The sequence below is a fragment of the Loxodonta africana genome, chromosome 26 (assembly GCF_030014295.1).
Source record: "Loxodonta africana isolate mLoxAfr1 chromosome 26, mLoxAfr1.hap2, whole genome shotgun sequence".
In the NCBI taxonomy this organism is placed as follows: domain Eukaryota; kingdom Metazoa; phylum Chordata; class Mammalia; order Proboscidea; family Elephantidae; genus Loxodonta; species Loxodonta africana.
This window is the reverse complement of record NC_087367.1, coordinates 42,009,497-42,023,218: the sequence shown is the minus strand read 5'-3', so window position 1 is coordinate 42,023,218 and position 13,722 is coordinate 42,009,497. Positions and strand designations below refer to the sequence as shown.

The 13,722-nt window shown below is 35.1% G+C and overlaps 1 protein-coding gene across 5 annotated transcripts in view; it reads right to left on the bottom strand.

Moving 5' to 3' along the window:
* Positions 1-13,722, bottom strand: part of STAG1 (STAG1 cohesin complex component) — a 519,923-nt gene that overhangs the window by 43,961 nt on the left and 462,240 nt on the right. For all 5 annotated transcript variants that reach the window (XM_023538819.2, XM_064277281.1, XM_023538818.2 and 2 more), the window contains one exon: positions 12,860-12,940. In XM_023538819.2, coding sequence (XP_023394587.1) covers positions 12,860-12,940 — 81 coding nt within the window. The remainder of the gene's footprint in view (positions 1-12,859; positions 12,941-13,722) is intronic.

The window sequence follows — 13,722 nt, the reverse complement described above, 5'->3', positions numbered from 1 at the left end:
AAGATAACACGGAAATTGAGTCCTGAAGGACAAACAATAATTACCTAGCTACAGGCAAAGGTGTTCTAGAAATGGTATAAAATGTCTAAAACCCTGGAGTTGCTTTAGAGGGACTATTGCTAATTTATTGGTGCTGGACTTTTTTTGGTGGACCATAAATAGGGGACAGACGAGAGAAATCTGAAGGGAAAAACAGGATCCATTTTATGGAAGACCATTTAAAATATCGTATTAATCATCCGGATATCAACCTGGTGGCAACAAGAAACCACTGAAGAAGGACTTCACCACGGAAGTGCTAAGATTTTGTGTAAAAGAATGGAGGATAGTGTGGAATAGGGAGGACAGTTATAAGTACATACAATCTGTACTCTAAGGGCCATAAATTTAAATCTCCCAATCACCCTATAAAATAAGTGGTAATATTCACATTTTACAGGTAAGAAAACTGAGGTTAACAGAACCTACAGATCCACAGCTAGGGTTGTCTGACTTGAAAGCCCATGTTCTTAATCATTACCTTGTATTTTCTCATATATTAACAAAGGCCTTTAATAGGAATAATCTAGAATGAGGGCCTAAAAATAAAATGGTGGCAGTAAAGATCTGAACAGATGTAAGAGAAATGTAAGCAGCAGAATCGATAGAATTTATGGACTAATCAGAACAGGAACTATTGACAATTACTCCTAATTGCTAGGTAGCTTGCCTACTTAGATGGACTATCACTGAGATAGGAAACAAAGGAACAAATGGAGTTAGCAACAGTTCAATTCTAGTTCAATGATGATTTTGAGGTCTCTAAAAAAAATACCCTAGTGGCGGTATCTTGTAGGCAGCTGGATAAACAAATGCAAAGTCCAAGGGAAAGAATTTGAGCAAGAATAGAAGTTAGGGTGCCCTCAGCGTTAGATGGTGATGGAAGTGGACGAGAATGCCCAAAGAGAATATGCAGTGATGGCTGTTAACAGCATGCTGGGGAACACCAACATTTAAAAGATAGATGGAAAAAGAGCTTATGAAGAAGACTAAGAACTGGTTTGAGAACTAGGACTAAAACCAGGAGAATATGGCATCCCAGAGGTAAGGAAAGAAAACATTTAAAAATGGATGGAGTGTTATTTTAAAATGACAAATACCACAGAGAGATAAGGTAAGGATTAAAAAGTGTCCCACGGATAAAGGATTGATGAGGCTGTTGGTGACTTTGGAGAGCACTTTCAACGGAGTTATGGGAGCTGAAGTGCTGAAGTCACATAGCAATGGTTGAAAAGAATATAAAGCGGGAGTAACTATTTCCAAAAAGTTTGATTGTAAAGAGTCAGCAAAAAAGTAGGCTGGCTGTAAGAGAGCTCTTTTGGGACTGATGGAGGATGGATTTTTTTTGTTTTGTTTTGGCTTTTTAATAGAAAAACAAGATACTCTATCAAACAATAAATAATTATTGAGTTAAAAAACAATGCTAAAAGGTATTAAAGCTCCTTTATTCCTCTGATTTCCTGGCTGTCACAAAGGAGGAGTTGGAGGGAATTAGCTCTCTTTGGAGTTGGATGCAGAATGTTCCTTTAAAGGTCAATTATCAGGCAAATGTGTCTTTTGTAAAATGATCACTTGTCAATTCACCTGAAGAGTTGTAAATTTAATACCACAACTAAGTAAGCAATCTACTGGTCGACTAATCAATAGTATTTTAAGAAGCAAGACATGTGATGAAGCCAAAGGCCTTCTATAACAATAAAATTTGGCCTAGATTTGAATGTAACATAATTATCAAAGAAAGCTAACTTAATTGTAACTAGTTAGTTACACTGAGGAGAATTATAAATACAAACAGATCTAGGTTAATCGGCAAAGATACTGTATACTGTACAATTAGCTAATCTCAAATATAACAAATCCCTTCAAATAGCTGGGAATAGAATTTAGTTTCTTGTGGCTTTCAAAACTTGCCACTTTCATTCATTGACAATTTTCTACTTTATTCTGTTGGCATCTTACTATATTTCATGTGATTTAAAATGCTGAAACCATAATTTCAAAGTCTCTGATTTTGCTGAAATTGAGGCAAGCTTCCATTGCTGGGTCATTAGGTAGGTAGTATCCTTAGAAATTTGCAGAGTGTTAAATAATTTTTTTTTTTTTTTTTTAAGTTCAAGATTTGTCAGGCTAAGACGCCAATATTAAGACGACACACAAGTTTCAGTGAATGGGCTTTATTCTTAATGCATGTTGGAGAAAAAATAATACTCAAATGGAAAAGAAAAAATAAGAAAAGAAAAAGAAATATGAAAAGACTCTGAATAGGGCAAATAGTAAGGGCTTGGTCTAAACAGTAAAAGTATATTCACTTCAAATTCCTTTAAAATACAAATTACTGGCTGTTTCTAAATTTGAGAAAACTCGATACATTCCTTATATTCTGGATACCTTCACTTCTCTCCTGCTATAATAGCTGTACAGGAGCCCTGGAGGTACAGTGGCTAAGAGCTTGTCTGCTAACCAAGGTTGACAGTTCGAATCCACCAGCCGCTCTATGGAAATCCTACGGGCAGTTCTACTCTGTCCTACAGGGTCACTGATGAGTCGGAATCTACTCAACAGCAATGGGTTTTTGGTTTTTTGGATAACAGCTGTAAGTCATTATGAAAAAAAACTGAATATGTTTAATATACTGAAAATAGAAGCATTTTATATGTGGTATTAATTTTTCTTCTGGGGTAGAATGCAATAAGTTAACATTTACTGGCACTTACTATGTGCCAGGCACAAATTTAAAATTTTCACATATTAACTCAACGAATCCTCAGAACTGTGATAGGCATTGATATTATTATTGCCATCACCCCTAATTTACACATAAAAAGGCACAGATATGGTAAACAACAGGCCCAAAGATACACAACTGGTAAGCTGTAGAGGGAATTTTTAAACCAAAGCAGTCAGGTTCCAGAGTCTGTGCTCTTAAACCATTACAACATAAACCAAAAAAATCCAAACCCATTGCCACTGAGTCAATGTTGACTCATAGTAACCATATGGGACAGAGGATGTCCAAGGCTATAATCTTTATGGAAGCAGACTGCCACATCTTTCTCCTGTGGAATGGCTGGTGGGTACATACCTCTGACCTTTCGGTTAGTAGCCAAGTGCTTTGACCACTGTGCCACAAGGGCTCTGACTCTAGAATATGAAGAAATCAATATATGTGAACTTGAAGAGACAGCATTGTGGAAGTAAGAAATGTGAAGCTCACATTACTGAAATATATCTATATATAAACCTAAAATCTAATAGAAATTGAAAAAAGTAGTTCAAGAACCAAGTTTCCTGATTATACAGAATGCAATTTTAAGAAATGAGAATGTTTAGGGAGTATCTCTGCCACTTTGAACACAAGAGAATTTTATTTAAATAAATTTCTTTTCTGGCTACAGTACCTGGATTATGGGGGTAGAACTGAAGGCAAAAACAGTGAACCAGAGATAAAAGTAAACTACTCCTCTCTCAGTCCATATAACCCGTATGCTTATGACATGGTTGCTTCCCTTCAATTTTTTTTCCTAAATCACACCAGTATTTTCTTACTTTCTGAAAGCAGCTTGGAGTCAAGAGTAGCTTTTCCTGGATTCACTGTGGAAAGGAATTCAGATGGGTCAGATAGTAAGATCATATCAAGATTTAAGTTATAACTTGGTTATATTCTTTTGTATCCATTTTGCAAGTTGCTTCATTGGCCTGGCTAAGGTTTTCTGCTTCCTGGTACATAGGGTGAAACCAAGAATTAGATAACTGAAACCTACAAATACCCAAATGTGAAAAGGGCTAAAGCTGGTTTCAGTTTATCAGCGATCCGCTGACAAACATTAGAGAAGAAATCTCTTTCAAGGAATTAAGATGATCCTTTCAAAATACACCCTGGTCAGCAAGACCCCAATCATCCCAATGAGGCTAGCACAAGTAAGATGGCAAATTTATAATACAGGCTATATCAGATAGAAGCTTTCTCAAAGGCACAAAGGATTAAGCCTGAGTCACCCTAACATTCTGGGAAGAAAAAATGAATCTTAAATATAAACTGTCTCATAACGATAGTTGGTGAGAAAAAAACAGTTTAATTCCTATACACACAACACACACACAAATTTTAAATGTTGATTCCTTTTTATTTTGCATCACAATACTATGTACCTAGAGGATGGCCAGATTTGACTGTTTTTCCACAGTTATTAAATACCATTAATATAATCGCTGCCAGAAACTGAAGCCATGGAAAAACTAGTAGTTAATACAGAGAACTAGCTCAACATTTTCTGACAAATATACACTTCTGAAATGGGCAGAAATAAAACAGAATAAAGTAGTAAAATACAGACCTAAGTCAGATAAAAGATCTCAGAATATGAAAATAAACCCGGTTAAGAATTTAGTGATCAACTTTCATGATACTAAATGAGCACAAAATTAAACTAAACTTCTATTACCCTGAACAGACAATCAGGGTTTTCTAATTGACAAAGTTCTGGTAAACAAGACTAAGAGGTTACCATACTAGGCCAGGGGTTGGCAATCTTTTTCCGTAAAGGGTCAAAGAGTAAATATTTTAGTCTGTAGGCCATATGGTCTCCATCCCAACTATTTAACTCAATGTAGCACAAAAGCAGCCCTAGACAGTACATAAACAAATGAACACGGTGGTGTTTCAATAAAACTTTATTTACAAAAACAGGTGTTGGGCCAGTTTGGTCCATAGGTTATAGCTGCCAAGACCATATTGGGCTATAATGCTTTCTGGAGGTATAAACTGTATTATGCTCATGTGTCTCTAGCACAGTAAAACAACGAGGGTCAATAACTTAATTTTCAGCCAAACTAACTCATCACCCTTACTACATTTGATAAAACAGATGAATATAAATTCATTCACTTGGGACACATTAGTGAACAAGAGAAAAAGATCTCCACCACTGCAGAGGAGTAAACCCTTTATTTCTGAGACTTTTTTTGTATGGAATATTGTTACTAGCCTCTTTTGGGGGCATTTTGCCAATATACAAGAAATTGACTATTGGATATTTAAATCCCAAATGCAATACCTAGTTTTCAGTGTTGTTCTTTTCTTCATGATTTGAATGCCCACCTGCTGACTCCTGCCATTGCCTCAAAGGTTAATCCATTTACTGATCCAGGAACCCTTAAGCTGCCTAATGTAGTTCCAAAACATCTTCTGATTTCTCTTTTCGGTAGCATACAAAGATGAAGGAAGTTGAAGAAGCAGTCATAGGGACAGAGGAAAAGTAGTGACTGTTAGGACCAAAATCAGAAACTTGAATTCCCAAATTAACCCAAAATACAGATGGAGGACAAAATCTATCACACTGTTCCCCAAACCTACACTAGCCACTGAACATGTTTCCACACTCCCAGAGCTTTAGACCACAGTTCATTTAGTATCAATTCTTAGTTTTGGCAGGGAAGGAGATTAGAGAAGAAGCATAGAGTAGGGTTGATATTTAATGACAAGAAAATAAGAGTTATTGTTTACTGAAACTCTTACTTGAATTTAATCCTCTCAACAATTCTATCCAACGGTGAATATAATTTCCATCTCACATATTAGAAAACTGAAGCACAAAAGTGAAGTAATTTGCTTATCTAGCCACGCGTACTACGAAGCAGAGACAAAATTTTAATTCAGGTTTAATTCTAAAGTCCATGCTCCAACACAAAAAATGCTGGAAATGTAGCCTATTTATAAACTGGGAGCTTCTTATATAAATAAACTGGTTATAAGGACAATAAAAACAAATACAGCAACAAGAAGTCATTTAACAAATACCTAACAACTGTAAAATGCCACTGAGAAAAACACATTTTAAATTAAAAACCAACAGAAAAGAAAATGTGTTACTATAACATTCAGTGGGTATTAAGTAGGATATGACATCTATTTCTTTTCTATTCAAATACACGGCCTGACAGGAAAAGTAAAGTGCTTTTATCATGAATTTAGTAGAGCAAATCTCTAATCTCTATAGTAGCAATGTGGACACCCCAAACCCCCAAAAAACCCAGCAATGAGGACAGTGCTATGCTTTGTCTAAATATTTTTAATATTGCTTTATGCTCAATTAAAACACATTTTTAAATTTTAGTAATTGTTACTTGGGCTAGATCTTCTTAATCCTGGCTCATTACTTAATTAATGTGGTATTAAACATCTTAAGGAATTTGGGTATTTTAAAATTAAGACAACTTTAAAGCCCCCTGTTTCCACATAGGTAAAAACAGCATCTAGGTGAACAGGCTAGTGAAGCCTTATCTTTGAAGGAGTGAGAGGGAATTCCCTACCAGAAAGTAAGCCCCTAAACATGGAGGCCCAAGAACAGAGTTGCCAACATAGCATTGCATGCTTAATTGGAATGTAGGAATCCAGGGGTTTTTAGAATGTTGGAGTTGGATACAAGTTTGGAGAAGTTCAGAATTTGGTATGAACAGCCATTTACTTATGTATTTCAGATTTTTAAAAAGAATATTCTGTGAGCTGAACAAGAAAAGGGTATTAAACAAGACCTGGATTTTTCGCCCTTAACTTTTCTAGACCAGCCAATTGAAGAACGTGTGACTGGACATAAGAAGAACATACCTAACAAAGAAGGACTCTGGAATTGTAGAAAAGTCTAATGGAAAGGCTTAAAACTAACTAGATAATTAGCGAGGACAGAATTCTCAAGAAATAAAAGGTGTGTGTGTGGGGGAGATACTAAAAAAAAAAAAAAGGAAATTTGTTCCTAGAAGGGTAGCTACTATTTCTTATCCTTGGCCCCCATTCCCTTCCCTTCAAAGCAGCTAGCTCTGCAGAGGGGAAGGTGTCACCCCTATTTTGTTATTACAGGAGTTCTGAGAGAGGACCTGTGTGAACTATTTCTCTCTTGTTCACAGCTACTCTGAAGGAGTGGGTAAGAGAAAGGAAAGGAAGGAGTGTAGAAAGCAGTCTATGGATTTATACACATTTGAGCCTATTTCTAGTACACTGCTAGGACTGTAGGTTTGTGGGGAGAATAGCAAGGTTAAACATGTCTCCTCATAGGGCTTGGTCACCATCAGTCCTACTGTTATTCTCACTCCTCCCTTCCCCATTCTGTTTGTGGGTGAGCAAGTTAGAATTTGCAGAGGAGAATCTTCAGTGAAGAGAGTAATGGAAGAACACACTTAGCAACTAAACACCTCATTAGTAACTTGACTTGTATCTACCTGGAAAATGTTGACTTTCTTTGGATTAAAGGATTAGGAATAGGGCCAGGGTCCAGAGGCAGGAATGCTCGCCATAGACCCTCCTTACTGTAGTCTAGAATAGGAACATGCAGGGTAAGACAGAATACTATAAACCTAAGACTACTGAGAGCAGGACTGCTCCCCCAAGGAAGCAAAAATAATTGAGAATAAATTATAGATCCCCAGGCCAAAAAGGGAAATAGGGGTATTATTTTATCCCTAACTCTTATTTACCTGGCTCTTTAAATGTCTTTGTATATGTCCAGCAGGAGCTGAAGGAAGAAGGATGTTTTCTGATACAGAGAAGAGAAACTGAAGGCTGCTTCTACAGGACCAGCACTAGGGGGCACCGGAACAAAGTACACTGAGCATGACCTGTGAGGCTGCCCAAGAACTTCCACTCTGGAAGTCGGGGGAACAGAGGGAACCCCCGGTGGTGAAACCCAGCACACCTCCACTTCAGATACAGAGCTAGTGTTGTCCCGACGCAGGCTTCCCACGCGTTTTTGTGCTCACTTCACTGTAGAAAGTAGTGCGCACTGTTGATCAAATTATAACTTGAATTTAAACTTTAAATATAACTACCATCTATTACCTCTTGAACAACAGTGTTCATGACAACAGAGAAGAAAAATAAATTTTGGAAACTATTTTTGACAAAGCAATTTGGTAATATGTGTCAAAAATCTTAAAAGTATGTACAAACTCTGACTCGGCGATTCCATTTCTAGGAATATAATGACATGAAACAATGAAAAACATGGAACAAGCTTTTTCTCCAGAATGCCCATCGCATTAATTTTATTAGTAAAAATGTTTAAATAATCTAAATATCCAGGAGAGGAGAGTGGTAAAATAAATTATGGTATCACTGTAAGATGGACTACTACGCATACATTAAAAATATCTCTAAACATTTCTTAATTGTTGAAAAAAATGTTACTCTGTAAATTGAAAAGAGAAAATACAAACTTGTCAACACAGTATGAACTCAATAATATCCAGAAAATATGTACAGGAAAAGTACTAAAAGAAAATAACACCAAATATTAACAGTGGTTATTCACAAGTGGTAAGATTTGTGCTTTTAATTTTATTTACGTTTTTCTATATTTTTCCAATAAGCATGTCTCCAAGGGCCCCGAATTTATGAAAATCCCTCTATATTTATACCAAGAACTAGTAAGAATAATGTGTTAATTAAAAATATAAATGATCCCTTCAGAGCTTTGAATGGTAGTTTCTATAAAAGTATTAATGAATAGAGAAAACAAAGCAGATGGTGGTTAGTTGGCTAGGTCCTTCACTAGCTAAACGGCTCATTCCTTCTTAAAATTAGTTAACTAACATTCAACAATAAAAAAATGAAATTACTCTCAGGTTGCTTCTAAATGGTCAACATTACAAATATTAAATATACAGACCCCAATGTTCTACTGTACTACATTCAAATTTCTGGGAAAAAAAAATTAGAGAAAAAGGATGGAGAGATTTTTAGTTGTACCATTAACAAAGCTCTCCATGTACTTCATCTGTAACTCAGTGGTACTACAAATTGAGACATTTAAAATCAGAGCAATTTTCCAGCTAAATGCCCTTGGGGATACAGAATGATGAAAGAAGCCAGGCTACGTGACGTAACTGTGCTATACCCAACTAATTAACAGACACTACTAGTTTGTGTACAGTGTACCCTTAGAAAATTTGTTTCAAAATAAAAAGCAATGACAACAAAACTGGTTGTATTAAAAGCTCAAAGATAAAAGAGTTTAAAGAGCACTAACATGAAGTTCACCAGATTGAAATTCAAAAGACTTGTACTCTAGTTACAAGTCAGTGATTTTAGGCAAATCTCAATCTCTATAAGGCTCAGGTTCCTTATCTATTAAATGGGATTTTTGCAAGTACCCACCAAGTAAGGGTCTCCAATTATCAAAAACCACTCTACTTTATATTTTACACCAAAAACTAATTAAGTATAATTTATTATTTTCTAGATCTAAACATCAAATTTATAGGATTATTACAAAGATTTAATTATTCAGAGCATTTATGTTTAAGTGATTTAAAAAATATCAAACAGCAGCAAGGTAATAACGATACTAATGTAGTACCAGGCCTCATCTAAAATGAACAGGTTTGATCAAATAGTTTCAAAATCCTCTTCTAGCACTAACATTACATTTATAAACAACGGAATAACGTTGCTACAGTAAATAAGACACAGAACACTCCAAGTATTTTTCTAGTATTCATTCCAGTTCAACAAATGCCCTGTGAGCTCTCTGTGATAAACCAAAACCTGAGATTAGGATGGAGAATTGAGGTGTTTCTATTTTCAGTTTTTAAAAAATGTTTGTGATAATACACATTCACTGTTAATCATCAACAACAATAAATTTAAGTATCGAATGGTACAAAAAGTGTAAAGTTTCTTTTTCTCATGTCTGCACCCAGTTCTATTTCCCAGAGGTAACCACCGTTAAGATCCCTGTGTATCTATCCAAACATCTTCAGTAGAATAGTTAATAGCTTTAGGATAACAGTAAACCAGTTGCCTTGAGTCAATCCTAACTCATGGTGCCCCCTATTTGCATGAGAGTAGAACTGTGCTCTCTAGGGTTTTCAATGGCTGGTTTTTGGGAGGTAGTTTGCCAGGCCTTTCTTCCTGGGCAAATCTAGGTGGGATTAAATCTCCAAACTTCTGGTTAGCAGCCGAGTGCATTACCTGTCTGCACCACTCAGGGACTCCAAAAATTTTTTTTGTCCATTTATGCCGTATGTAAAATTCTACCTGCTTAGTTGTTTTCTCTTACATTATTTCTCTTCACTTTGAAATTGTTGATAGTTTCCTTACCCAAAGTATATTCAGTAATCATTATGTAGTGATTGCATCCAGAATTTAAAAGTGGTTCTCTAAGTGATAATCTTGAAAGACGTAAATTCTCAAGACACATACAAACTATAAAGATTAACTTTTTATTGACGATTCTTCTTTATTACAACTATTATTTTAATAATTTATATATATATGTGAACTCAAGAACTGCCAAACTTTTTGATCCCTAAGATGATGTAGTATATCTTTGAAAATTTCAGAAGCATATATATAAGCTTTGTAGACATATCATCTATATTAACACCCCACTTTTTTAACCCCAGTGCTGTCGAGTCAATTCCGACTCATAGCGACCCTACAGGACAGAGTAGAACTGCCCCACGGAGTTTCCAAGGAGCACCTGGCGGATTCAAACTGCCGCCCCTTTGGTTAGCAGCCTTAACACCCCACTAGATATATATAAACTTCCTCTGTTTTCAGCCATATCATTAACTTGTTATATAACCTTGCGGCAAGTCACTTAACTAATTTTAAATTAGGTAATTTATGTAAAGCACTTTATGAATTGTAAAGTGCTTTTCCTTCCAGAAATTAGTAACAACTTACAAATCTGTGTCTCAGGTTACTTATTTGTAAAACTGGAAGTTGTAGTAGGTCAATTTTTTCTAGGTCTAAAATTCCGCAATATGGAAGACTGCTGGGAGTCCCTGGGTGGTGTAAACAGTTAACGCATCTGACGGCTAACCAGAAAGGTCTCTGGGTGGATTTGAAATTCCAACTTTTTGGTTAACAACTGAACGAGGTAAATGTTTGTACCACTCAGGGACTCATAAAAACATTAGGATATTTAATATCTTTGTCTTGACAAAACAGAAGCTGTTTAACCAATAAAGATGGTCAGGACGTTTTCCATATAGAACCAACAGGTTGATATACAGCATTCTTTTCTTGGAAACCCTGGTGGCATAGTGGATAAGAACACAGCTGCTAACCAAAAAGGTGGCAGTTCAAATCCACAAGGCACTCCTTGGAAACTCTATGGGGCAGTTCTACTCTCTCCTATAGGGTAGCTATGAGTTGCAATCGACTTGACAGCAACAGGTTTGGTTTTTTTGTTTTATTCTTTTCTCAGAATTTTTTTTCCCTTTCTGATTAATAAGTTGAGTATTTCTCTACCTATGAAAAGTAGCTGACTTCTTTTTTTTAAATAGAAGGATGGTAGTATATTAATTAAGCTCCGGATTTTTTCTATTTTATTGACAATTTCAGTCTTGAAAACAAAAATAAAGTTAACCTTCTTTTACCTATTTTTTAAAATCCTGTTAAAGTGGAAGTATTTTGAAATTCTTAGCCTTCCTGTTTAATTTTAGTCTGACACATTCTTATAAGACAGCTTTCTTTTTGTCATCAATCATATCACAAATTTCATGGTTGTCACCGCCATAGTGGCATGCAGATTTTGTGGGTAACATTATTTTCTTTATTCCAGTCACCATGAGTTGGAATCGACTTGATGGCAACCGGTTATTTAATATCTTTGTATGGTTCTTCATCAGATTTTTTTTTCTGTACTCATATGTTCACGCCTCTCTCATTTCATGAAACAAATAAAACACTTATATTTGTGTCAGATAATTCCGAAGTGTGGTTTTTTTTTGGTCTGATTTTGTTGTCTTCTGTTTTTTCTGGCTATATTCATGGTTTCTTATTTTCTTTTCAGTTGATTAATTTTTTTACTATGAGCTCTTCGTTTTTCTTAAAATTTTATTTGTGAAATTCTTTGAGGCAAGCTCCTTCAGAGAGAATTTCCATTTGATTCTGTAGGTGCTTAGAGATACCTCCAGCACAAAACATTAAAATCTTTTTTTTTTTTTCTTTGCCCTTAGCCACTGAAGCAATAGTGAAAACCTGTGTGAAAGCCAGCTGATAGCTACCAATCCTCATGGCAGATCTACTTTTCCTCCTTTAATCAATGACAAATTTTAAGATAGGGTGTTTTTCCTGTAATTATTCAGTTCATGAATGGACCTGGCGGGGGTTTATTTCTAAGATGTTTGCCCTTGTGCTGAGAGTAGCTCTTTAGGATCTCAACTTTATTGAGGGGACACAGCCACCTACTAGACTTTCCACCTCGGAAGGGCCTTGGGTTTTGTCTAGATTAGAAAGATACTGAAGGTAAAGAAGGCCTCACTGTTCGGATTCGCTCTCTTGGACCTTACTTTCACTTATTCTCTGATCTATACATATCTTTTTCTTTTGCATATTTGTGAATAGACAAAAAAAAAAAAAAAAAATTTGATTCAGCACTTAAAGTTGTTTTTAACAGCAGAGTTGTTAAGTTTGGGTCTCAAGGTGTTATATGGCCAGAATAAAAAAACTACATACTATTATCTTTCAATATTATTCTTTTTTCCAGCATGTCACATCAGGGCGCTTGTGGTTTCTACTGTAGTTATTTCTTACAAAATCTTAACTTTGTGTGTGTGAGTGTGTGTGTGTAAATGTTTACACACATATGCATACACCACCATGCATCTATTGCCTGAAGGAGACTTTGGCCACCTTTCAAAAGTGGTGAGTAAATACATACTCATTACAAGATAAAGCAAAAAATGATAATAATAAATTATATATTTTGTTAAAATTTATAATAATAATTTCTATAATGATTACAATAAATTATTAAATAATGAATCAAACAAGGTTATTTTAGTAATAACCTTTCTGCCTACAGAAATTCTTACTTACTTTGGAAGGGGAACCATCAGTAATTTTCACCAGCTGCCAAAGAATTGAGTAATGGGAACACTGCAGGGCTTGTACAACTATCTGTATCAAATGAAGGGGAAAAAATTAATGAAAAAAAATTCAAACAAATGAGACATAACTTAAGTTTGCACAGTATTAAAAGAACAATATTTGTAGTAATTTTTATCGTATAATAAAATTTTAAGTCCAAATTCTTGTAGAATTAATGAGAATGTATAAAATAACAATGAATTAAAAAAAAACACAAACCAATAATATCAATTTAGAGACTAAAGAAAAAACTTGATAAACACAGACCCAAATAACCCTGTTTTACACAAAAATATACTGTCATATTTTGCTTAGTCAGACTTGTAAAAGTTGATAAAAAATTTATTTTTATCAAAGTTTATAACCAAATGATCTATTTAATTTGTTTTAAAGCATTTTTACTGTGAAATATAACATTCACATAAAAGTGACAGAACAACATAAAACTCAATGAATTATTGTAAGGCAAAACCACCTTGGTAAGCATATTGCCAGCATCCCCTCCCAATATAACCTTCCTCCCCTCAAGGGGAAACAGTTATTTTGACTTATATGGTAAACAATACATTTGAACTACCTAAGTCTGTATCCCTAAATATTTTGTTCAGTTGCGTATTATATAAATAGAACCGTGTAATATGTATTACTTTGAATATGACTTCTTTTACTTAACATCATTCTATCTATCCATTTATTTCAACTCTGTTGAGATATGATTTATACACTATACACTTCACCCATATAAAACGGACAATTCAATGGTATTAGCATATTCACAGAAATGTGCAACCAACACCAAAGTCAATTTTAGA